The sequence below is a fragment of the Nannobrachium achirus genome (assembly GCF_963921795.1).
Source record: "Nannobrachium achirus genome assembly, chromosome: 4".
Lineage (NCBI taxonomy): Eukaryota > Metazoa > Chordata > Actinopteri > Myctophiformes > Myctophidae > Nannobrachium > Nannobrachium achirus.
In genome coordinates, this window is record NC_137813.1 from 46876837 (window position 1) to 46902779 (window position 25943).

A 25943-nucleotide genomic window follows, 5' to 3' on the forward strand; every position below is an offset into this window, starting at 1 on the left:
ACTGTAAAGGATTCCTACCCGATGACCCGACAATATCAAGCTTTTTTGATATTATCGTGAGTGCTCCCGACGAGTCCCGAGGTCATAAAAAAGCTAATTAACATAATCCGATCGTGTCGGGGTACTGTTCAAGCCCAAGACCGATTCCGGGGCCGACCAAACGATTTTCCCGGGGGGTCCTCCCGAAATCTTGTCGGGGATCCTCGGCCCCGGGTTCGGCTCATTGTGAACGGGCCCTTACAGTAGATCATCTGGTCGGGGTCTACTCAAGGAGAGCCATAAGGCTACCTTAGTGACCAGAGGAGATCGAGCCTTTGTGGTAAAGGCCCCCAAACTCTGGAACAGCCTACCAGAAGTACTCAGGTTGACCACCTCATTAACAACTTTTAAATCCCTTTTAAAAACCCATTTCTACCGAATGGCCTTTTTATATTGTTCTGTTATTCTGTTTTAACTGTTACTTTTTATTGTTATTTTATTATTATTGTATTTCTGTTATGTAATTACTGTTTGAGTTTTTGATTGTTCAAGCACTTTGTAACTTTGTTTAAAAAAGTGCTATACAAATAAAGTTTTATTATTATATTATTATTATTCTATTCAGAAGCGACATTATAAAGGTTGCGAGAGATGGCATGGAACTGAAATCATTGGCGGCTCTCCTATCTGCAAAGGGCTTGTTCCTCGTTGTAGCGCTTTTGATGGCATGGACACGGGTATATGTTGGCCCCGTCCGCGGGAGGGGAGGGGCCTTGCTCTGCTCGGGCAGAAGAATTGAGGTCAGCAACCTACGTCTCATGTTAATTACAGCCGATATGTGTCAACTGGCCTCACGGTGCAAAGTCCCTCTCGTCTGAATTAATGTGTGTTGAGAGGCGGGCTAATCGGAGTGTGAATTCCGGACTACGGGCGGTTACATTATTACAACATGCTCTGGCCTATAGATGTGTATGTGTAACCACCACAGGGCTGTCTACTCTACAACATGCCATCTTAAAAGCCTACTCCCTCTCTGCACACATACCTGTACTCGCGTACATGTGTGTGTTGTGTGTTGTGTGTGTGTGTGTGTGTGTGTGTGTGTGTGTGTGTGTGTGTGTGTGTGTGTGTGTGGGTTGGGTGACAGACCGTGTTAACTTTCAATGGGGGGAAACCTGCTAAACAAGCTGCTTTTTAGAGTGAGCCTGTTTTGTGTGGTTATCCGTGGGGGAATCACACACTGTCTGTTGATGTGGGAGAGAGGAGAGGACAGGGTGGGCCTGTTGAAGAGCCCTATGGGTTAATTTTCACTGGTTCTCAAAATGTGACAGGGTTTTTGCGGGGGGTCCCCAGCTGACGGTGAAGTGACAATTTAAGGACTTTTAGGACATTTTTAATACCTAAAAAAAAAAAGAAAAGGAGGAGAGAAATTTAAAAAGACCATTACTGCATGACGCATCAAAAGTAATCAACAAACTACATACTACACAATGAAAACTGGTCAAGCTTTTGCCAAATTGTCAAGTAATATAATAAGAAAGAGATAGCAGATCGGCAATATTTATCTGTGGAACAGAGTCAAACAAAAGCACAGGGTGATTATCAAGGTGGGGCGTCCCCAGTTCAGAATCAGATATGGTCAATTTGGGGGTCGCGGCCTGAAGAAAAAAAAAGGTTGAGAACCACTGGATCAATTCACTAAAAAATTAAATCAGGGGTCATCAAAATGTCTGTCACAGACTCCTGTGTACATACGGACACATGTGTCCGTAGGGCTGTCACAATTATTACATAATCGTCTAATCGTGATTATTTGACATAATCGTGATTATTTTTCATAATCGTCATAATCGTTTCCATGTTGAAAAATGTTCATATGTTTTTAAGAAAGTCAAAAATAGTGGAAATAGCAGATCTACAAGCTCACAACGCGTCGCATCGCGACGCGTTGTGAGCTTGTAGATCGGCTATTTCCACTATCAATGTTCTTTTTTAAGTATAAAGTTGTCAAATATGTCAGTAATTTCATTGTATATTTAAGGTTATGTGTCATATCTGCCATGTGCAACTTCAAAGCCTACAAGCCAAACAGAAATGTAATTGTCAACGACAAAAACACAATTAAATAGTTAATTGCAATTATTTGAGAGAAAATTAATTGTCATGTAAAATGTCATAATCGTGACAGCCCTATGTGTCCGTGGCAAAGACTAGGCCGTGGCCTAGTTTTGATTTTCTGTTTTACACCCCATTATAAGGTTCCTATTTTTTACATAATACCCAATAACTGAATGTCAAGTCTCCAGGTTTTCATCAGGATATGTATGACACGACGACACAGATCTGGTCATTCAGCCAGGGCTCTCTCTTTGTGTGTTTCTGGTAATATCTTTGTACGCTCATTTTGTATGTCCGTGCCAAAAATTGAATTGTCAAAAATGTCCACCACGAACCAACAAGGCCCTTGAATCAAATACGAAAAACTGGAAGATGTTTCTACATACATAATCAGCTCTAGCTGAAACAGGAAGAGGAGCAGGGAAGTTGCACTGACTCAACAATAACATTCTAAATCAGCGATTCTCAATCTGTGGGACAGGGACCAATGGTTGGCAGAACTCACTTAAGTGAGTTCTGGAGTGACAGGGGTGTATCCTTCCAGTTCCTGACCTTTAGTACATTCAGGGGTGTGTCAAGAAATTATAAATAGAATCACTGGGGAAAAAATAGTTTATGTTCAGAATTAGAACAATGGCTAAGCAGAACAAAGACAAAAATGACATGTCTAGAATAACAGAGTCTGCAGATAGTGTTGATATTGCTTCAACAATGGAACACTATCGTTCATCCCAAGCCTAGCTCTTTCAAGAGCTACAAATAAAAAGAAAACACTACTTATAATATGCATATTTTAAATATGCAAGTTCACTGGATTGTTTCAAGTGGGATTTACATTCTTCAAGAGTATTTGCAACCAACCATCTATCTAAGTAGTTACTTCCCATAGGCTTGTTTACACACACAGAGAGAGAGAGAGAGAGAGAGAGAGAGAGAGAGAGAGAGAGAGAGAGAGAGAGAGAGAGAGAGAGAGAGAGAGAGCGCATGTGTGAAGTTGTGTACCTGTTAGGGGTGCAACAATACATGTATCGATATCCAACCGTTCAATACGAGGAGGGTGTACCGAACCGAATGACCCTGTACTGAACAATACAATACAATACCACTCCACATCCCCCTGGAAGCCCCTCAAGGACCCCTAGGGGTCCACAGAGCCCACCTAGAGAACCACTACCCTAGCCTAGAGGTTGGTTGTTCAAAGTAGTTATAAAAATACATTTATAAATCAAGGACATTTCTGTTTATTTTTGTATCGAAAAAGTATCGAACCGTGACACCAAAATATCGAACCGAACCGTGAATTTTGTAAACCGTTGCACCCTTTATTTCGCAGGGAGAGCATACATTCATCAAAACGCAAAAGCAATCAGTAATAACTGTTCCATTATTAACCAAGCGACTAATTTAAGAACTATGCTTTGCTTTGAGGAGGACAGGAGCAACATGTATGTCAGAATAGACAGCATGACAAGACACAATAGACCAGATACTGTATATCCAGCTCTTGATAGAGGAAATCTCAACTACGTCAACCCTCACGTCCCTAATATTCTCCACACCGAAAATAGCCAATCTATACAAGCTCACGAGTGTGAGTGTGTGTGTGTGTGTGTGTGTGTGTGTGTGTGTGTGTGTGTGTGTGTGTGTGTGTGTGTGTACATACACACAGAGTACAGTACAGTTAGTGTACAAAAGTAACCAAGGTGTTATGCACCTGCTAAGATCTACCACTAGAGTAGAAACAAGTTAATTTACTGTCAACCTGGTTGGTTACATATTTGTAAAACACAGAGGGATTAACTTTGCAGCTAGTTTGCACTCAGAGTTTGTTTTGCAAACTCTACTAATAATTCACATAAACTTAAATTACAATCCATCTTGTCACGCAAAGGGCGCACCTTGGTCTACGACAAATGCGTAACATCAACAGACACTGGCTGGGCAGCTGCTGCAGGTTCACCTGCATAGCAATCTAACAGCAATTCCATTCAGTGGGTAATAAACAAACAACCCAAAACAGTAGTTCTCAAACTTTGTCATGGCAAGGACCCCTATATTCAAGCATATTTGGCCGTGGACCCCCATCTCAAAGTAGTTTGTGCCAAGCCCAAGGACCCCAAAACAAGATTTTTGGTGTTAACATTTTCAAAAAACATTCAATAAGTCAAAATGGTTGCTCTGATTTTGATATAGCATTAACCAATTTTGCAGGGGAGGGGACTCCCTGGAACCCACTCAAGGACCCCTGGGGGTCCCCAGACCTCACTTTGAGAACCCCTGCATTAGACCACGGACCACCATACCTCTGAGGGGAGTACAAATGGAACCAAGGGTCCATCTGTACACTCTCAGAGTTACAGCCCCATAAAAGGGTCAATTTGGTTCCTATTTCCTAACGATCAAATATCATCATTTTGCTGGGGACCACCTGGAACTCTGGGGGGTCCCCGGACCCCACATCGAGACCTAAAAGGGTGGCAAATGTGCTCTTTGTTATTAAACCAAGAGACCAACACATAACGAGTCGATATACCTGCCAACGAAATTCTCCAACACGGAGCTCTTTCCAGCACTCTGTCCGCCGACCACAGCGATCTGCGGGAGGTCCAAGTTACAGCTCTGTCCGATGGTGCTGAAGGCGTCTTGAAGCTTGTTGATGAGGGGGATCAGGTCCTCCATCCCCCGGTTCCCCATGGTGGCTGCCTGCCTTCTATCCGCTGGGCTCCTCTCTAGCTCAACACAGAACACAACCTGGGAGGCTAGCTGACGTTAGCTTAGCAGCGAGCTGCTCGCTCGGGTTACTCTCCTCCAAAAGTGCTCGCTTCCACCCGGCGCTTCGAAACAGTTCCCGCGTTCACACCGCCGGCGAAACTTGTGCCATTAGCGTTCCGTCGGTTCACAAAAACAACATTTTGTGTTATTCCGAACGCGTTGAAATGTTCAAAGTCAGGTTGAGAAAAGGGGGGACGACAAACCCAAACTCACAAAACAAAACTTCCTCTACGCATCGCCATCCGGTCGGGAGAGAGACCACATCCGATGCTAAAAACCGGTGTGTGGAAGACCCGCCTCCTGTCTGGAATTCTGGCCAGTTCATTGGTCGATTTGGCTGCCTTTCAATGACGTATTCGTCTTGATTGTTCAGTTCACTTTCCGGTTTGGAGTTCCGGTCTAGAGCGGATACGAAAACTATATGTGTGCTTGCGTGTTGTGTGCGTGGAAATGACCGGATATGCAGGGCGGGCTCCGAACCGGATCTGAGCCCTGAGCAGTAAAATGGAAATGAGGCTTTCCAACATGTACTGCTTGACCCTGTGGCGACGCGAGGGTACTGCACTCCTGAGAGGCGTGCCTTTCTCTTTGACAGGCTTTATACCCTGTATAATTCGACATAGCTCTGTACCCCCTCCAACAGTAGCCTATTATGTTCCCCATTTTCAACTGTTTTTATTTTATTTGTGACACTTGCTTTGGCAATGTAAACGTATGTTTTCTCATGCCAATAAAGCTCCTTTGAATTGAATTGACATAATAGCTTCTCATTGGCCAACGGGACTGTCAATAGAGAGCCTGTCACCTCACCTCACACGTTTTTGTGTGTGTTCAATGCAACATGGCTGCGCCCAGGGAGTGTAGCACCGCCACCGAGTCTAACAACAGCACTCAAGACAGCATGTCTCTGAAGAAATCTCTCTCTGCCGTGGTGTCGCCGCTGACTCTGCGACTGGTCGCCGAATGTCCGGTGACCAAAGCCAGAGCGTGTGACCTCGTGCTGCCACACGGCGCCGTCAGCACCCCGGTGTTTATGCCCGTTGGCACCCAGGGAACCCTTAAGGGCATCACAGTGGACCAGCTGGATGCTCTTGGGTGTCGGATATGTCTTGGCAACACTTACCACTTAGGCATGCGACCGGTATGTTGGAATACTGCAGTGAAAGTAGCATTGTTATCTTGGTTCATTCACTGTAAGCCCTGGTCTGCTGCCATATACTCGTGTGGGGGACACACCTCCATTCAGAAACATCCCCATTCAGAAATACCCCCACTGAGGTTAGGGTTTAGGTTAGGTTTAGGTGACACCTCCTGTGTATAAGCCGTAAAGCTATGATTTCCTTTTAGTTGACCTTGTACTAGTGATTTGTGCTGTTATGAAACTGTACTTTTTCCTATGCCTATTGCAAACTTCTAATACATTCTTTGTAAACCATACCTATGTACAATCTGCAAACTGTTAATAAAGTATTCAATCAATCAATCTAAAACCTCCTTATCTTCATTTCCACTATCCATAGGGCCCTGAATTGATTGAAAAAGCGGATGGTTTGCATGGCTTCATGAACTGGAAGCGAAATCTCCTTACAGTGAGTGTCTTTTTCCCCCTTTCTTCTCCTAAACAAATCTAGATTTGTATGTATCTCCTTGCATCCTAAACACATGCACTGTAAGAGCAGACATGAGATGCCATACTGATGGGTTTATGTGAGATGGTAATGCTCTATCCTCTGCTCACAGGATAGTGGAGGCTTTCAGATGGTGTCTCTTGTTGAGCTCTCGGAGGTGACTGAGGAAGGGGTCAAGTTCAAGTCTCCATATGATGGCAAAGAGATTCTTCTAAGTCCGGAGAAGTCCATAGATATACAAAACAGTCTGGGTCAGTATTCGGGCAGCACAATATATCGTTATCGTATCGTTATCGAGGTATGACCATTCACAATATCAGTATCGCGAAAGGAATATCGTGATATATCGCCCTGGGCAATATATATTTGCCTTTTGCTACACTTACAATAACAAAATAACATTTGTGGGAACCCAGTAGCTCTTAAAATCAAGAATGATTTTGTCTTATTATGTTGTTTTTTGAATAATACTTTTCACTCTTCCAACACTTAAAATATTAAATATTAAATCTGTACAGTAATATCGTATATCGATATATTTGGCATGAATACCGTGATATGAAAATGTGTCCATATCGTGCAGCCCTGGTCAGTATAGCCTTGAGTTTTTCTTAAGTTTGTTTTGTGCAAATACTTTAATCTTGCCTGGTAGAGGTAATGTCTGGATCTCAGGAACAAATGATCTAATTACACTGAAAGTTACAAATACTTCAATATTGCTATAAGGTCACTAAAGGTCCGCTGTGGTTCCATGCAGGGTCAGATATCATGATGCAGCTGGATGATGTGGTCAGCAGCACACTGACAGGCCCCCGGGTGGAGGAAGCCATGCACAGATCTGTGCGCTGGTTGGACCGCTGCATAGCGGCCAATAAGAATGCAGACAAACAGAATCTGTTTGCGATCATCCAGGGTGGGCTGAACGCAGAGCTCCGCAAAGCCTGCCTTGAAGGTAAAGAGTTTTTTTGTATTTTATTTTCTTGGATTGAATGAATACTTTATTAGTCAGAAATAATGTATAACGGCACGATGTACAGTAGTTACACATTAAGGCTAAAAGGATAACACAAAAACGTCCTGGGGTCTCCATTATGGTCCTATGTATTCAATTCATCAACATAAAATAATAACACAATTACCATGGTGTAAGAGGTCACACATGGGTGTGTGCACATGGGTGCTTTAACATGTATACCCTTCTGCTGAGCTGGTCGAGCCATCATTGTGATCTCAGAACAGGTCAGCTATATCCATACATGGAGTCTGTGAGGTCAGATGTAGAGTCTCCATGTATGGATATTGCCAAATATGGGCATTCCCAGATATGAGCTTAATATTGATGAAATCGGGACAGGGATCTCCTTATATGGGCATAAAAGGGACAAGGACGAAATTACATTTTCATCAACAAATACAATATGTACTGTATGTACAAAGGTAGATGGTTTTTCAGGCTAGCTTTGAAAGAAACCAGTGATTTACATCTTTTAATGGATGGTGTCAAGGCATTTGTTGCTCCAACAGTGTACCTCTTCCAACCATGGCTTTGTTGTGTTTCACATCATGTGCAAATGTCTTTCCTGTAGAAATGACTAAACGTGACGTGCCTGGTTTTGCCATCGGAGGCCTGAGCGGAGGAGAGGAGAAGGACGATTTCTGGAAGATGGTCACACTGAGCACGGACCGCCTGCCACGAGAGAAGCCTCGATACCTCATGGGTGTTGGGTGTGTGTCTACTGTCTACAGTACATTTCTCTATATGAGCCACACCATTTGTTTTTGTTTTGTTGTTCATTTTTGACCGGTGTCTGGTCACACCACTCCTAAGCATGAGTGTGTGTATAGGTAGCTTTGTAACTATCTATGCGTGCGTGTATGTAGCCTGAGCATGAGCTGCAACACCGCTGGTGACCAAGTGGCGCTGTTGCGTCACATGCATACACACATGACTCACTTCAAACTTGGTTTGATGATTTTCTGTATTTAATTCACGTGGCTCCATTGTGTGTTTCTTGTGTGTTTTAGTTATGGTGTTGATCTGGTGTGTGCTGTGCGTGTTTCTCAGTACATTTCCCTATAAAAGCGACACAGTTGAAATGAACTGCTACACACCCATGGCCACGCACACACACGCACGCACGCACACACACACACACACATACACACACACACACACACACACACACACACACCACCGCTCACTTAAAACGTTTTCTATTTCAATTGATGTGGCTCCTTCCTGTGTGTTTCTTGTGTGTTCTAGTTATGCTGTGGATCTGGTGGTGTGTGTGGCCCTGGGCTGTGACATGTTTGACTGCGTCTTCCCCACCCGCACTGCAGTAAGCACTTAAAACCTTCCGGCCTTGCACAGCATACTGATAAATCTCTCGTCTGTGTAAAAACATCGCTACGCTCAAGGCAAACCTGTCTTGATGCGAGTCAGCAAGACACTCAACACTGGGGCTGATTTGCACTCAAACAGATGACAAATGCGGTTAAATAGAGTGGTTGACAAAAAGTACAGAATCATAAGCCTGTGGCTGTCAATGTAATTGTACATTAATGATTGCATAAACATAGCATGCAAAGCTGCAAATTGTTTGGGCTTTCATGGATGAAAAATCTGTATCTGACTGTTTATATTTCCAGTGATGTTCTTCTTTCTTACTCCAGAGGTTTGGCTCTGCCCTGGTGCCGTGGGGATCCCTCCAGGTAAAGCAGAAGCAGTATGCCAAGGACTTCCAACCCATAGACCCAGACTGCCAGTGTCCCACCTGCAAAAGGTAAAAGGAGATGCAGCAGCAAATGATGAAGGTGTTATGGGTGAAATGTTAGCCGTAATAATGGAGAAATGAACAATGACAGCGTTTAGTCTGCTTGACCCACATAGTGAATAGCTCTTTTCCCACAGTCCACATCATCCAGAAAGTGCTCCGACTGGTCTGGCTCTTAAACATTTTCAACATGGCATCGCTGTTTTGGGCATGGCATTTGGGGATGTCATAAACATAAGTGAATAGATAAAATAGCATACAGTATTTACTCGCTCACAACATGTTGCAGCTTGTAGATATGCTATTTTCTCTGTTCGTAAGTATATAGGCTATAGGGCTTAAACCTCTGAAGGAGGGTCCAGTTTGGTGAACTTCAGTACCCACCACAGTGCCATATGTGCCTTGTGTTTGGACAAGAAGCACATATGAAACAATAAATATTATGTTAAGGAAGATGTTGAGTATATCTCTGCTGTCGGGCCGAAACCTCTTAACTCCAAAATGTTCATTTTCAGGAAAATGAGCTCAAGTGGAGTTAGGAGGTTTTGACCGAAGGGCTTTTTACTCATTGGTTCAATATTATTTTAACCAATACACAGAAGTAAAGGGTGTTCAATAGCACATATTTATGAAAAAAAAGAGAGGGCCAATCGGGTGGAGTTAGCTGGTTTGGCAGAAAGTGTGGAGTTAGGAGGTTTTGTCCCAAGCACTTTTTACTACTTTCCATTGGTTCAATATTATTTTAACCAACACTCAGATGTAAAGGGTGTTCAATAGCCCTGATTTATGCCAAAAAATCTAAAACCTAAAAAATGGAGTTAAGAGGTTTTGGCCATACAGTGACGATATGCATGTTGTCTTCTTGTCTCAGACACAGTCGGGCGTACCTGCATGCCCTATTCAAGACTGATACAGCAGCAATGCATCATGTCACCATTCACAACATCAACTACCAGGTCAGTATTGTAGCGAGCAGCGACTACAGCTACTTCTTCCCAACAATTATTCAAACCATTTAAAAGTAGCGCCAAGGTGCTGAGCTTTGGCAGAAACTGTGATGCGTTTCCACTACAAAACCAGAAAACGTCTTGCTGATAAGGTGATTAATTAACACACACTTGACATGAACCAAAGGCTAAGGAGGAGACACACAGTAGAAGCTAATCTATCAATTAGGAAATGATGAGACATCAAAACAAAGCTTGGGAAAACCAAACAAAATTAAAATACAAGCTAAATATATTTTGGCTCCTACAATACCAGCTCCTAATTATTATCTAACAGTTAATAATTAGACATAAATGACAATAGGGGCGCCCGCTGGCCTGGTGGTCAAGGCGCGTACCATATACTAGGCTATGATGCCTGCTGGCGTCGCCGGTTCGATTCCCGATCCGGACAACCTTTGCCACATGTCATTCCCCATCCCTCTCCCCATTTCCTGTCAGTCTACTATCCTGTCAAATAAAGGCATAAAAGCCCAAAAACAAATCTTTAAAAAAAAAGACATAAATGACAATCAAAACAATGGATATTGTTTTATGCAAAGTCTTCTTTTCTTGAAGGTCAGTAAAGTGAGTGTAGTGTAATGTGATGTAAAAGGGGCGTATGTCAAAGTAATTTTTTATAGATCTCCTGTAGTTAGCAGATTTTGTTGAATTAGTCTTTCCCATACACCTCCTGGGGATGGAAGATCCAATTGATTCTTTTCTGGGGCATTTCATTGTGGATCTGGACTTGATTCAAGCTTTGAATTGCCTCCTTCAACTCACTTGAGCTCCCACAAAATTGATAACATTGCTCATTCACATGACCATGTCTGGCTGTAAAATGACGACGGCATTGATTAAAGAGTCTGTCTCAAGTGATGATGCCACTTCAATGTGAATCGGTCTTGACAACATTCAATCTGTCACTTGTGCTTCACCAGATCTCTTGGCACATTGTTTTTTGTTGCCATATTTAGCAATTTGTTTCCAGCTCCAGCTGCTCATTTTCCCTTCTCAGCTGCTCCATTTGTACCTCCAGGGCATGTCTATCCTTTCGATCATTCTTTGCTGCGCAATAAGACCAGCCATTTCTGCCTACGCTTTTAGACGTGCTGATGCTGCACTTGAAGCTTTGGATCCTTTGGTTTTTCTGCTTACATTTGACACACTGTCACCAGGTTGAATTGTATCCTCCATATCAAATGATGCAGATGTTGCCTTATGTGACTGGGAAGAGAGATGTTGAGCGTTAGTGTGAGGCATTTCCTCCTGCTGCGCAACAGGTACTTATTTGATGTATTGGCGAGGAGTGGAATGGTCCCCTTTTTGCAAAAGGTGCGCTTGTTTTCGGTGATGACGACGGAGGCGCGCCGTCTCAAGCGACCTTGAGCCACATGAGACACCGCCGAGTCGAGCGTTGCAAAGTTCGCATGAGCCGACTCAGCGCCCTTAGAAGTAGTAAACCAGGGGACCAGAATAGTAAATCTTCAACTTTCTGCACCTCTGCACGGTTCAAGTGAACACAGCATTCCACTCCTCGCGATGTATTTTCATTCCAAAGTCAACAAGCTATTGTTTTACATAATCTATTAAATCTGTGTTGTGTTTTGTAACATGTGAAAAGCTGAAAACCATTCATTTTGAGTTGGGGACTGCCCATAAGACCAACATTTCATTACTCCAACGGTGGTTAGGGTTAGGTTTAGGCACAGTTTACTGAGGTTAGGGTTAAGGTTAGGTTTAGGCATAGTTTTACTGAGGTTAGGGTTGGGTACCGTCGGACTAATGGGACGTTGGAACAATGACACGGCACCTTTGAGTTTCCAGTTCTTCCTGTGGAATCAATACGATAAGTGAATCATGTGCTGTTTTGCATTTTCCTACAGCGTTATCAGTTTCTCCATTGTGATTTGCACATCGTTTGCATTACAATCAGTGTTTCATTAAATCTTTCATATTTCATTAGATCTTTCATTTAACTTGTGAGCCCTTTTAATTTGCTTCACACATGAGAGGCGGTCTTGCGGAAACATTACAATTTTTCAAGCCAGCGCTTTTGACAGAGAGTTTGACCGGCGTCCTCCGTGACTCCTCCTCCTCCATGTTCATCCAGATCCATTTAGTTTGTGTCATTCCTTGTGCCATTCGCTTTGACATTTCCAACATGTACAATTTCATCAAGAGTACACGGCAAGCAAATGAACGCCACCCCCAGATCATCCGCATTCATACATAACAGTTCAACCTTGGCAATGCTGTATTCTATTCAACAGAGAACAATAGCCACAGAAGTACCAGCACTGCAGTTGAAAACCATCTGAACTTCCCCCAATCGCGGCAGACCAGCGCACACAACACAAGCCACAACAACTGTACTCTACTGTACTTTACTGTACTCTACTGTACCTTACTGTACTTTACTGTACTCTACTGTACCTTACTCTATTGTTTTGTACTTTACTGTACTGTACTCTACTATACCCTACTGTACTGTACCTTTCTGTACCTTACTGTACTTTACTGTTCTCTACTGAACCTTACTGTACTTTTACTGTACTCTACTGAACCTTACTGTACTGTACATATTCTATGTGTTCTAGAGGTGTATATTGAGTGCATATACTGTAGGTTAACAATCCCAGATCACATCTGTCCTCCACTATGTCTATAACCAAGGCGTTCTTATGTGGCCACTCCAGACTGAGGAGTGGAGCATGACTTTTATTGTGTTTGTGGATCTGATTTGAAAATGCATTGGTTGTGATATCTCCCTGACAACCAACAACAACCACTAATACGGCTGAGTGTCCCTGCGGGTTCTAGGATATATACTGTAAATCCCATTGCCCGGGATCCTAAAACCTTATTCTTTTTAAGTAAAATTTCTAAAACACTACAAAACATGTCTCAAAGACAAATACAAGCAAACGTCTCCACAGTAACACAGTAACAGTTGTTTGTGTGTGTGCGTGCGTGCGTGCCTGCGTGCGTGTGCACATTGTAGATCAACTTCATAGCAGTATTAAGTGGTCCATCTATGTTTTTTTATTAATAATAAAATCTGCAAAGTAACAAGTAACTGAAGCTGTCAAATGCTGTATTTATAGTAGAGTATAAGTAACAAAAATGGAAAGTAAAGTAAAAGTACCTCAAAATTGTACTGTAGTTACAAGTACTTCTATATACTTGAGTAAATGTACTTAGTTACTTTGCAGCACCACAGAACAGCCAATGACAGCCAAGCCTTTAATCACAGCTGTGTAATCAGTAGAGTGGAGAGGGACATTTATTTATAGTTTTAACTATAACTATAGTTTTATACATCACACAGCTTAGATATTTGGATCAAATCAGAGAGCAGACCTGTGTGAACGCAATGATATAAATAGCATATCTGAAGTGTGAACATTGCAGCCACAGCGACTTAACATAAACATGGGTCCCTTTCCTCTGTCTACACTCTGTCCCCACTCACTAAACCCATTGGAAATGCATTGGGTGCTTTAAGTTAAACATTTTTATTTTTTTATAATTATTCTACAAAACATTTAAAAACGAAAAATACAAGCACACGTGTCCTCAGTAAGCTGAACACATAACAATTTGAATGGTGTTGAAAGGTGTAAGCGTGTAGGAGATGAATCGCGCCAAAGTTTTGAGGAGATACTGACATATGATAAATATAGAAATAAATAATGAAGATAACATACGTGTGCTCGCCTTCCAGGCGAGCCCACAACTAGTAGTTATATTACATTATTATTATCAATAATAATAATTTTCAAATTGTTGGCACCATTTAGAAATGCTTTATGCGAGTCTGGAAATGGTGTTTAACTCTAAAGAAGCTAGCCTCGTAAACCACCTCTTTCCGGAAATCACATTTGCATTTGATTTCAGAAGGTTCTGAACTCAAATGTAAATGCGATTTACTGAAGGGGGGGTGGTTTACGAGGCTATTAATATGCTCTCAACCCGAAATGGTTCTAAACAACAAACTTCTATTCCCATAACTCCACCCCCTGTCCCTGGTGCCCCTATTTTGAGCATCTCACAGGAATCGCGAAAATATGAGATCTACTAAAGCTTGTAGATGTATTTTCGCCACACTACACAGTCGTATCAAGTAGTTGATTCAGATTACATTGAAATGAAATAAAATACAAATTTCCTCCTTCTTTGCAGCTTACTCTGATGCGTTCTGTAAGGCAAAGCATCGTGGAAGGTCGGTTCCCAGAGTTTATCAGGACGTTCATGGAGAGAATGTTCCCCTCCCGAGACCAGTACCCCGGCTGGGCAGTGGATGCCCTGGCCTCGGTCAATATCTCACTGGACTGACACTGGAAAAGACTCGGGACTGGTGCTACAGTATGTTTCTAATAGTGACTGGGACCTTTACTAGGGGCTACCTTTTTTATTTTTTGTATTCTTCATATTGGTGTTTCTTTTGAACTCTGTCTTAATTTGCATTGCCAGTTGTCTTTGTGGTGATGAAATATTTTTTTCATACTGTTGAACGGTCTGTCCTCTGAAGAACTGCTCTTCAAATGTTCATGATCTGAATGTGTAACTGGATGAGCAGGGGCGTCACACCAAATTCTGGGCCCTGGGTACAAGGATTCACTGTGGGGCCCCCCGTGAATGTTAACTATTGAAAAATAGCAGATATACAAGCTCACAGCGCGCTGCGAGCTTGTAGATCTGCTATTTTTTAAAAATCTTGAAAATGTGTGCCAAGAAACCTATGTTTCCATGTCAGTGATGCTCAAACTTTTTCATGTGAAGGACCCCCCCCCATCTCAAAATATTTAGTTCCAGGGACCCCCCCAGAAGCAAAATTTGAGTTACAAATGTCCACTTAAAAAAATATATTCAAAGATTTGCGCACATTTTCATGACTCATGAAAATAGCAGATCTACAAGCTCGCAGCGCGGCACTCGGTGCCGCGCTGTGAGCTTGTATATCTGCTATTTTTCAATAGCTAAAGTTACTAGGGCCCCTCCACCTTGGGCCCTGGTAACTCAGTCCCACTTTCCTACCCCTTGTGACGCCCCTGTGGATGAGGACTGAAATGATGCATCCCGCTCTGTTAGGAGACTTTTTGTCGTCACCATGGCTACAGAGCAAGGCCAAGACCCACTAAGAAGTCCTATTTTGACTTCATTTCTATACCTTTTGTAATTTTCCATTCCTTTTTGTTCTCACTTTATTTGTTTTTCATGTACAACTTGACAATAAAGATACATGCATTTGTACTGTATTGAACATTATTATTTTCCCAACCCCAACAAAATGCAATGCCACAATTGCTAATAAATTCGTTTTTCCTCCCCATTAACTCTACTTAAAGGGATATTTCACTTTCAAAAAAACTTTTGGTCTTTTTCAGACAGACTTTTGTGACTTTTGCTTGATTCAGTGTTTAGATATAGATTCATTGAAAACACCTGTTCTTTTTTCTGGTGACTCATACTACCCTCCTAATAGTGAGCTGGCTGTTTTTTTCGATAACCTTTTTCATTTATTTATTTTTTTAAATTGGGAAGATGAAAAAAACATGGCCAGCTCACATATTAGGAGGATGTCAGGAGTCACCAAAAAAAAGAATGGGGGTTTTCATTGAATCTGTCATGGTTAAAATGGAGTTACTGTCGAAGTTACAATGGGTTTAGGAAGGGAGCGTGTCTGATAAAATGAATATTAAATATCGAAATACTGAATCAAGCAACTTAAAATCTGTCCAGGGTGGTCACAAAAGCTTGATTTAATAGATGATAAAATGACAAAAAGCTTTTTTGAAAGTGAAATATCCCTTTAACACTTTGCAATTGACAGGCCTACAGCTTGCATGCCTCCAGTTTGTTTAGATTTCAATACTGATACAGTGTTCCGAGGAGTCCCCAGCAGTAGACCTATTAGTTTCCTGAAGCATAAAAGTAGGCTATTTCTAACCATTTGAACCTATACTCTAGTCATTGAAAACAACAGAGAAGAAAAAGAGTGAAACATTTTAACAACAAAAACAAATGGCACTAAATATTTACAGATGGTGGTCTGTTGCAAATACATGTCAATTTGGGGGTCCTTAAATTGATATGTAAAGGTTTGAGAGTCACTTCATTCATTGATGGCACGTTCGTGTATGATTATGACACGACCACTAGAGGGCAAAACTACACCAAAACGTGACACTAAATTGAGTGACAATTGACAATGCCAAGCCTAGATGTTTCACTGATCAATTAAGCAGTGTTTCTATAAGAATTGTTGTTTTTCTCTTTGTCTTTTATTTGATTTACACTTACATCACAATCCAAAGCATCCATCCTACTGTTAATTTGACTCCGTTTATGAAATATGCCATCTTTATTTATACAAGAGTGTGTGTGTGTGTGTGTGTGTGTGTGTGTGTGTGTGTGTGTGTGTGTGTGTGTGTGTGTGTGTGTGTGTGTGTGTGTGGCATAGGCCTAAATTGACATTCATAAATAAAATAATAGGCTACTGATGGAATTTGGAGACAATCAGTCAACATTTCTCACATCATTAGGCCTGCAAGTCAAGATGAATGATGAGATCAAATTAACGCTATAGTCGTAGTTTATAGTTCAGCGGAATTAATAGGTTTGTGAATTGAATTAAGATTCATGAACTCGGGTCGGGTCAAATGTGAACAATTCTTTTGAATATTTGGTAATCCCATTCCCACGGTGTCTAATCCCTTGGATAGCCTACTCTACTTAATCTGGCTATTTTAATAGACTAGGCTGATCCATCAGAGCAACAGCTTGCCAAAGAAAGAAAGCCTTGAAAAACCGTGCCAAGCATTCCAAATTAATGCACATCTGAGGGAGTGAGGGGGCTGTTATTATGCGTGGAAATGAACTGGAATGCCCTTTCATTTATATTTAATTCCGAATTTATAGCCTATTTCAATATGGATCCGGTTCCAACTTTAATTCATACAGCATAGCCTTCAAGTCATGCATAATATATAGGTAGGCTATATTACAGGGTTTGATGATCCATACAACAAAAAAGGAAAGAAAGTGAAAGTGTTGATGACCATAATCCTAACGGACGAGCTGTGTCCAATCGGTTGCAGTTCCAGGATGTCGATGATGTTCAACAACCAGTTGCACACACTCCTCGACTCACACCAGCTGTCAGACGCAAAAGTAGCCAGAGAGCCGCGCGCATTACGACGGGCGGAGGGCGACCATCAACAACCTGTTGTCTCTCCTCTTCGGAAAGGAAAGTGGAGCTATATAATATAACCGCGATCGGTGGAAGGAAAGAAAAGAAGTTGACTTTTTTGCGGGTGCAAACGAGTTGTATCGCTTCTCTAACGTTTTGATTGGGAAGAGTTTTTTGGTGTGTGTGGAATCCATCCATCCTCCACACTGCTGCGTCGAGGCGCGGCTGGTGTTGGTTCCCAGGTTGTGTCATCGGCTGGCAGCAGCAGCAGCGCTGAGTGAGGAGGCTGATCTGAGGGTTGGACCATGGTGGAGCTCGAGAAGGAGGTACTGCCGCTTCCTCCGCGGTACCGCTTCCGAGACCTGTTGCTCGGGGACTGGCAGACTGACGATAGGTAAGGACTGGAGGTAGAGGAAGACTGGACACTGTGCTGAAAAACAAGTGAAAACTCTTCAAATCGCTTTAGGCTGGTGGTTTTTCTAGAATTTCTACCCTTTTCACGTCAAGGTCCGTTATTTATTGGGCATTTGAGCCACGGACCACAATTTGATTAGATTTAGCCTCTCAGACTCAGACCCCAAGACTTAAAATATTTTGTTATAGGATTTTGTCCGCAATTCCGTGCTGTATTGATGTAATTTGAGAGATAACAGGCAAACGTTGATCAATATAACAATTCTTCTAGGTTCTCTAATTGTGTGTAGACTTCTTGTAAATTAACTAATGCAGATGTTTAACAATTATTTAACTCTTGAGAGCGTAATCCAAATGTAGCCTACCCATTTGTAATATATGCATGTCATGTGTGTTCTAGGGTCCATTTGGCTTCATTTTACACTCTCAAGAATTAAAGATCTATAAGGGTCCATTTGGTTAACTCTCCATCATTTAGCTGGGGACCACCTGGAACCCGGACCACTGGTTGAAAACAGTTGCTTTAGGCTACAATTATTGTGTTTGTTGTATGCATCCAACATCTACAGGTCTAAAAGTATACCTAATATATTTGCATTATGCCTACAAGTTTCAGACCTATATATACTTCTTGTCTGTATGATAAAACCATTGGTCTACAGGACATAATAATGTGTATTTTAATGTAGCAATATCAGTGGACAGTGGTGCATCAGCATCACACAGCCCTGCTGTGGCTGACTGCCTGCAACAGGTTTCATGATGGCAGTGTGCTTGAGAGAGCATCCTGCATGATAGTCTTATGTCAGTGATCTTCAGCGTTTTTCAGGCCAACAAGGACCCGAGAGAGAGAGAGATTGATTGATTGATTGATTGATTGATTGATTGAATACTTTATTAGAAGTTTGCATAGGCCTATAGGAAAAGGTACAGGACAATATAGTTCACTGATACAAGGTCAACTAAAAGGATAAAGACCACAAGAAAGCTCTCAAGTTGTCACAACGCTCAAAAACATTTTATGGGGGACCCATGCAATTTTGAGGCAACAGTACCAAGGGCTGTAGACCGTCCGTCCGTCTGTCCATCCGTCCGTCACGCCACGTCACGCCACGCCACGTCACGTCACGTCACGTCACGTCACGTCACACTTTTGGCCCTACTCTTATCCCCGGCACCGTTGCCCCTATCCATGCCAAACTTTGCACACACTCCTTGGGCTGGCAAACCACAACCTCCAGCACTGATTTCTCACATGGCCCTCTTCTAGCGCCACCATGAGGCCGATTTTTGGAAAACACATTTTTGGACACTGCTCACTGCTTTTGGACTGCTCAGTCAAGTCATGTCATCAACATGGATCTGTCCCATTTCCCATATTCCCTCCTGATTGGCTACGATTGCCTTCTAAAGTTTGTGTATGCGACCTGACGGTCGCCCGATTAGGGAGTCTTACTGGTAAATACAATAGTATACTGATGGAATTTGGAGACAATCAGTCAACATTTCTCACATCATTAGGCCTACAATTTAATATCAACTTCTATTGTAGTTGGCTAGTTGCAGTGCACATTTAACATTTAACTTGTACAAAGACAATGATGAGATCAAATCAACTAGCCATTGTCGTAGTTCAGCGAAATGAATAGGTTTGTGAATTGAATTAAGATTGATGAGCGCAGAATATGCTCGGGTCAAATGTGAATATTTATTTGAATATTTGGTAATCCCACGCCATGACTTATATAGTGCCTTGGATAATGTACTTAATGAATCTGGTTATTTTAATAGACTAGTCACTATAGGCTACGCTCCAACAGATCAACAGCTTACCAAAGAAAGCCTTGAAAAACCGTGCCAAGCATTCCAAATAAATAATGCACATCTGAGGGTGAGGGGGCTGTAGACAGTCACACAACACTGCTTTATACAGACAGTTATTCAAATGAATTGAATAATTTTATTTAAATTCCTTCACCTCATATATCACTTTATAGAAAAACACATTGTGGCGTTTTACTTGTACTAGCCCTTACCCGTTCAAAGATATGAGCTCCGAAATGATGTGCAGTGTGTGGGTTATGGGATGTGCACTGTGCACACAGTATATGAGGGATGGAAAGTAACTTTAACTTGTGCTTGCATGATAATATGTAGGAGCATCAATGTAAGAAATACCCGTTTCGTTTAATGGCAACAGAGATACTGTGTTCCCGCCCGCCCGCCCGCCCGCACACACACCCGCCTGCCTACACACACACACACACACACACACACACACACACACACACACACACACACACACACACACACACACACACACACACACAGAGAGAGAGCTGGTTAAACATGTTGCCTCATGCTAGATGCAGAATAGATATGCCTCATGCTAGATGCAGAATAGATAGTAGATACACCATAAAAATGCTAATATACAGCATATGATTTGTGAAAGTGACAAACGGGCTTCACAGTTATGTCAGGTGTGTTCATATGCTAATGGTGATGCGATTTCAGATCAATTGCTCCAGCCACTGAGGAGAAACGCTGTTTCAGACAGACAGACAGACAGACAGACAGACAGACAGACAGACAGACACTCACTCACTCACTCAGACATTCCGAAAATTATATGTTTGATAACATTATGTTGCAATGCAGATTAAATGTTTTCATATTTCATAGCTTCATAGACTTGTTTGACAGCACTTTCAGACATCTAACCACTGACTTAAAGCGTCAATACAGTAGGCCTACTTAGTAAACTTGACCTTTCACTATACTTAGCCTGCTCTTTTTTTTCCCGCATTATTGCCAAAATAGCCTTTCAGTGCGAGACGTTGTGAGCCTATGGATCTTGTGTTCTTGGCTAAAGTTCTCCTTATAGGGATTGATTGATTGATTGATTGATTGATTGATTGAAGACTTTATTAAAAGTTTGCATATAGGAAAAGGTACAGTTTCATGACACTGACAGTACAGTTCACTGGTACAAGGTCAACTAAAAGGAGATCCGAGAAAGCCTCATAGCTTATTTACATAGGAAACCTTTTTTAACTCATGTAATATTGAATGAGACAGATATAACACAGTACTACTGTATGCAGAGGATATCAATAGGAAGAACAGTCGTAAAACAAAATATAAGAAAATAAAGAAAAAAATATGGGGTTCAAGTGGTTAATCCTATCAGACAAAGATTTGGCGGATCCCCTGTAGTAACTCTGAGGACCCCCTATAGGGGTCCCGGACCCCCTGTTTCAGGAATAATTCACCAGCTACTAATACTATAGTTGACTGACACTGCAGTGCGGGGGAAAACTACAAGTTTGAACGAGTACCATTCTAAGAATAGCCTAGTTTAAATGAACCTATTACGGATCATTATTATTTAAATGTCAGGTAATTAGAGTGTCCCCTCTCACATTAAATCATGTCTAATCATTCCTTTGGGTGGTCCTCGGCAAGAGGGACAACCAGGAAGGAAACAGAGGAAGGCCCAGGGTGATATATTATAACACTAAGACCTCTCCTCCCCTATTAAATATTATCTCATATTCATGTTATTTCTAAAGCCATAATTACAGTCATTTACACCTTGAGTGTACTGTGTGTATGTGCCACCTGCACTGAGAAATCAGGAATGTTAATTTACATTTTAAATTGAAATGTTAATGAAACACTTTAAGGTGGGTGTTCCAGGCAATTAACCTGTGCTTAAACTGTAATTTGTTTTGATATCCTTCCCCCCTTCATGTCAGATGGGAGAATACAACACCCAAGGGTGTCGCACCAAATTCTGGGCCCAGGATTCACTGCGGGCCCCCCATGAATGTTCTTCATAGGGGGAGGGGGTTTAACCCATTTAGACTGGGAACCCATTATTTTGTGCTTTAACTCTTGAAAAATAGCAGATCTACAAGCGAGCTTGTAGATCTGCTATTTCTGAAAAATCGTGAAAATTTGTGCCAGTCTTTAAATATTTCAAATCCTTCGAAGGTTTTTTGATTAACCTGTTTCTATGTCAGTGGTGCACAAAGTTTCTCATGTGAAGGACCCCGAAATCTTTGTTACAAAAGCTTTAAAAAATACACATATTCAAAGATTTGCCCACATTTTCACGACTTTTCGAAAATAGCAGATCTACAAGCTCGCAGCGCGGCACCGAGTGCCGCGCTGTGAGCTTGTATATCTGCTATTTTTCAATAGCTAAAGTATAAAATAATTAAGGCCCTTCCACCTTGGGCCCTAGTAACTCAGTCCCACTTTCCCCTTGTGACTGACGACGCCCATGACAACACCTCATTTGGCCATTTCATTATCGATTCTAATGGGAAACCTTAACCTCCATTTCATGCTTGGTCTCCCTTGTTGCTAGGGGAGGACATGGGACCAAAACGAAACACTTGTGGACTTGAGTGGGTGGTTTCCTTTTTCTTTTCTTTCTTTTTTTTTTTTACCCCAATCAAGTAATTAATACCAATTAATTCCTCCCCATACCTTTCTGTGTTGCCACTACTGTCATAGCCTACTGGCTCACCTGTCAGTTAGGAGCCCCCCCCCCAGGAGGACATCCTACTCCTCAGTGGTGGGAATAGTAGTCACATCACTTGCGTAAAAGTGATTTGCAAGTAAAATCTACTTGAGTAAAAGTATGAAAGTGTTGGCATCAAAATGTACATAAAGTACTAAAAGTAAAAGTACAAGAAAAATGTTAGAAAATAGCAGATCTACAAGCTCACAGCATGTAGCGATGCGACGCGTTGTGAGGATGTAGATAGGCTATTTTCAAATAGCCTTGGTATAAAATATGGCTAGTGGTTAATGTATGTTTTGTAATATTATCATTTATAACGGCTAAGTAACTAGTAACTTATGTTTTCAAATACATTTAGTGGTTTAAAGGTAAAATATTTGGATCCGAGATGGGGTGTGGTGGGTTGCAGAAATATGGGGTATCCACGTATCTTTACCTCCAAAAAGTACAGTATCTAAGTAAATGTACATAGTTACTTTACACCACTGCTACCCCTGGTGAAAGGTGTATAGCCAATTGGAGCACATGCAGCGTCAAAGATCAACCTCCCTGCCAAGCTTCCATCCCCCAAACACAGCCAATTGTGTTGGTGTTTTAGACACGTGTACATCTTGGAGTTGAACACAGGCCTGTACTGTAGATGTAATAGTAGTAATGCAGTGCATGCATGTGCGAAGTGGGTTGCTTGAAGGTGGTCCAAATGGACCATTACTGGTCTGTAACTCTTGATAGTGTACAAATCGAACCATTTGCAAACACTCAGACATAAGTCCCTTTTACCAGTTATAGAGGGTATAAGTGGCGTCGGATATGCAGCTTGGCAAATAAACGGTGAATTGATCCCAGTGCATGACGGAGGACGATATCACGATAAATTAAATCTCCATGATACGATTATCGTGAGTGTTTTTTATCACGGTAAACGATAATATCACGTATCGTCCCATCCCTAACATGTACGTATATCAGGGACGTGCTGGCCATTGGGAAAAGCGGGACAACTCCCGAACGGCCGGTTCATTCCCGTCCGGTCCAGGCCGGCCATTAGGAAAAAATAAAACTGTTTGTACAAAAGTACAAATTAAACTATTTGCACAAAAGTAGTGAAAACAGCAGATCTACAAGCACACAACGCCTCGCGGTGCGAGGCGTTGTGTGCTTGTAGATCGGCTGTTTTCACTAGTTTAACTAATTTTAAACGGTTTTGGACGAAATATAACTCATGTAATTGGCCCACTGGCTTGTCACTTTTCATGATCTGAAATGAGTAGCAGCAGCGCTATAGATAGAGATTTTTCCCAGGCTGAATCAGGGGCCCAGCACGTCCCTGACGTATATGGACACCCCCCCCTCCCCCCCCCCCCCCCTCCTCCCCAGACCATGGAGATGCACTCACCGCCAGTGGCCTCGCTGCTGATGTGTCAGCCGTTAGCCCAAGGACTAATATGTTACCCATCCAGACAGTAAAGTGTGACCTCAGTCACATAATTACTACTTGGCTTCTGTTAGCAGGAGGCAGCGCTTTGTTTCTAGGAAAAGTTCAAAGAAAGAAAATGTGATTCTTAACCTCAGGGTTACAAGACAGGAGGAGGGAGGTGGAGAAAAACAATAACATTGAACGGCAGAGAGATGATTTTTGCAGAGTGTTGTTGGTGCTGTAGTGAACAGACTAGATAGTGATTTAGATGTTTCCTGCTGAGACACTGTGGCACTGTGACAGAAAGGCTGTTTTAAAGCTGCAGCCTGGAACTATCATTTTAGCCAATCTGTATGGTAGAGTATGTTAATACAATATACTAGCACAATTGCTGTCGTTAGAGGGTTTTTTGATTGATTGATTGATTGATTTATTGATTGATTTATTGATTGATTGATTGATTGAATTCTGTATTCGGCAAAAAAAACAGCAGGAGGTAGACAGCAGTCAGACATTTGGGCTAACAACAAAAAAGTCTTGGGGACTTTCCAATGTGGTTCTATATATTTACACCAAAATACAATATAATCAAAAAAGTAAACGTGGGATAAATGTAGCCGGTGAATGCCATCACCTTTCCATGGCAGAAATGAGTTTACCTCCCCTTTTGATCTCCTGAAAGATGGATTTTCAGGCCTCCTTTGTAGGATGGTATCAGGGAATTCCACCCGTTGGTCTCCCTACTCGTCCTGTGAGAAAGGACAGCTACTGATTGGCAAGTAGTGATGCCTGAGCGATTGCCTTATAGTTCTGCCTGAAGCCTGCCCTCCTCTGCCCTGACCAAGTGGAGATTGCCTTATTGGCAGAGCAGTAGACATATTTTTTTCCCTCTAATGCGGGAGACCTGGGCTCAATCAAATCTCGGTAGCACACGAAACTTTCCCAGGGCCATGAGCCATCGTCGGATATGAGACATCCGTCAAAAAAGGGGTTTTAGCTGGTCTAAAAGTTAAAACGTTTTCAACATCTAGGCTTAGACGTTGAATAGCTGTTTTGTTTTTTTTTACGATTTTATTTTATTCGTTTTAATTCTTTTTACACATACAACAACAGACACAATGGAAATAAAAAACAAAGACAAACCAACACAAACACAAAAATAAAAAGTACAAGGGCACAGGAACATTATATAGGCCGTCTATAGTGTAAATATCCGTTGAAATTATATTGTTTCAACGTCTAAGCTAAGTCTAGACGTTGAAAAAGCTATCTCTTTTAGACCAGTTATAACCCTGTTTTAGCTTACTAGCCGTTTAGACGTATCTTAGACATCTATAGCCTGAGAAATGCTCAGTGGGATATGAATTGCAGCCTTAACACCAACTTAACCACATGAACTCTTGAGTCTTGATTCTGGGCATGTCATGCTAGATGAACCTTAAGCAGAAATAGGCAAACACTCAGCAACATGTCTATAAAGCTCACAACGTGTTGCACTTTTGACAAAGAGTCTGTGTGTAGAGTCTAAATGGAGGTGACCAAGCACAGAGCCTTGGGGGACTACGGTCAATGAAGTATAGATTTAGGACAAAGTCCCTGCTGAGTGGGTTATAGGGTATCCAGTATGCAGTCCGTCACTCCACAGTCTTACTGTGCATGCGTGCGTGCGTGCGTTTTGTGTGTGTGTGTGTGTGTGTGTGTGTGTGTGTGTGTGTGTGTGTGTGTGTGTGTGTGTGTGTGTGTGTGTGTGTGTGTGTGTGCACGTGCAAGTGCAGATGTATGCAGACTTGGAGTGTTACTATATACCTTGTCGCAGGACAGTGTCGCGCAATCCTACATTAAAGTTGTCTTTAAGGAGTGCGGTCCAGCGGACGGACCTCTGATGTCACACTCATGTCACCATGACTCATTGACTCACCCATAACCATATAAGGAGTTCCCAATGCAGCTACGCCCAAATATGGAGTGTGTTTGTTGTCTAACCGCAATTTATCGTCATGGCATCAGGCGTAAACATATCGGTCAGCTCTTCGTTAGATTCTGCAGACTGACCACTGCCAACCCGTCCAGATCCTAACAGGATAGGTCCAGAATCCTTCCTGAGTAGGCCTAGTTGTATT

General features: G+C 42.0%; 3 protein-coding genes across 6 annotated transcripts in view; 2 read left to right on the forward strand and 1 right to left on the reverse strand.

The window, feature by feature from the left end:
• Positions 1 to 5096, reverse strand: part of LOC308284355 (dynamin-2-like) — a 59150-nt gene extending 54054 nt beyond the window's left edge. For all 4 annotated transcript variants that reach the window (XR_013962007.1, XM_080724945.1, XM_080724944.1 and 1 more), the window contains exon 1: positions 4631 to 5096. Coding sequence is in view for 3 of the 4 variants with exons in the window: in XM_080724945.1 (XP_080581071.1) it covers positions 4631 to 4791 (161 nt within the window). In the remaining variant the exon portion in view is untranslated. The remainder of the gene's footprint in view (positions 1 to 4630) is intronic.
• A 649-nt stretch (positions 5097 to 5745) lies between these two features.
• qtrt1 (queuine tRNA-ribosyltransferase 1) lies at positions 5746 to 15012 on the forward strand. The gene is made up of 9 exons (XM_080724132.1): positions 5746 to 6010; positions 6390 to 6458; positions 6610 to 6748; positions 7255 to 7449; positions 8084 to 8222; positions 8761 to 8836; positions 9171 to 9280; positions 10143 to 10227; positions 14446 to 15012. Exons 1-9 carry the CDS (start codon positions 5771 to 5773, stop codon positions 14596 to 14598), a joined length of 1206 nt encoding a protein of 401 aa, XP_080580258.1. The 5' UTR covers positions 5746 to 5770; the 3' UTR covers positions 14599 to 15012.
• A 2748-nt stretch (positions 15013 to 17760) lies between these two features.
• kcnt2b (potassium sodium-activated channel subfamily T member 2b) overlaps positions 17761 to 25943 on the forward strand; it is a gene marked incomplete at both ends in the record, with an annotated part of 140830 nt that continues 132647 nt past the window's right edge. Inside the window, one exon of the mRNA XM_080723889.1 lies at positions 17761 to 17849. Coding sequence (XP_080580015.1) covers positions 17761 to 17849 — 89 coding nt within the window. The remainder of the gene's footprint in view (positions 17850 to 25943) is intronic.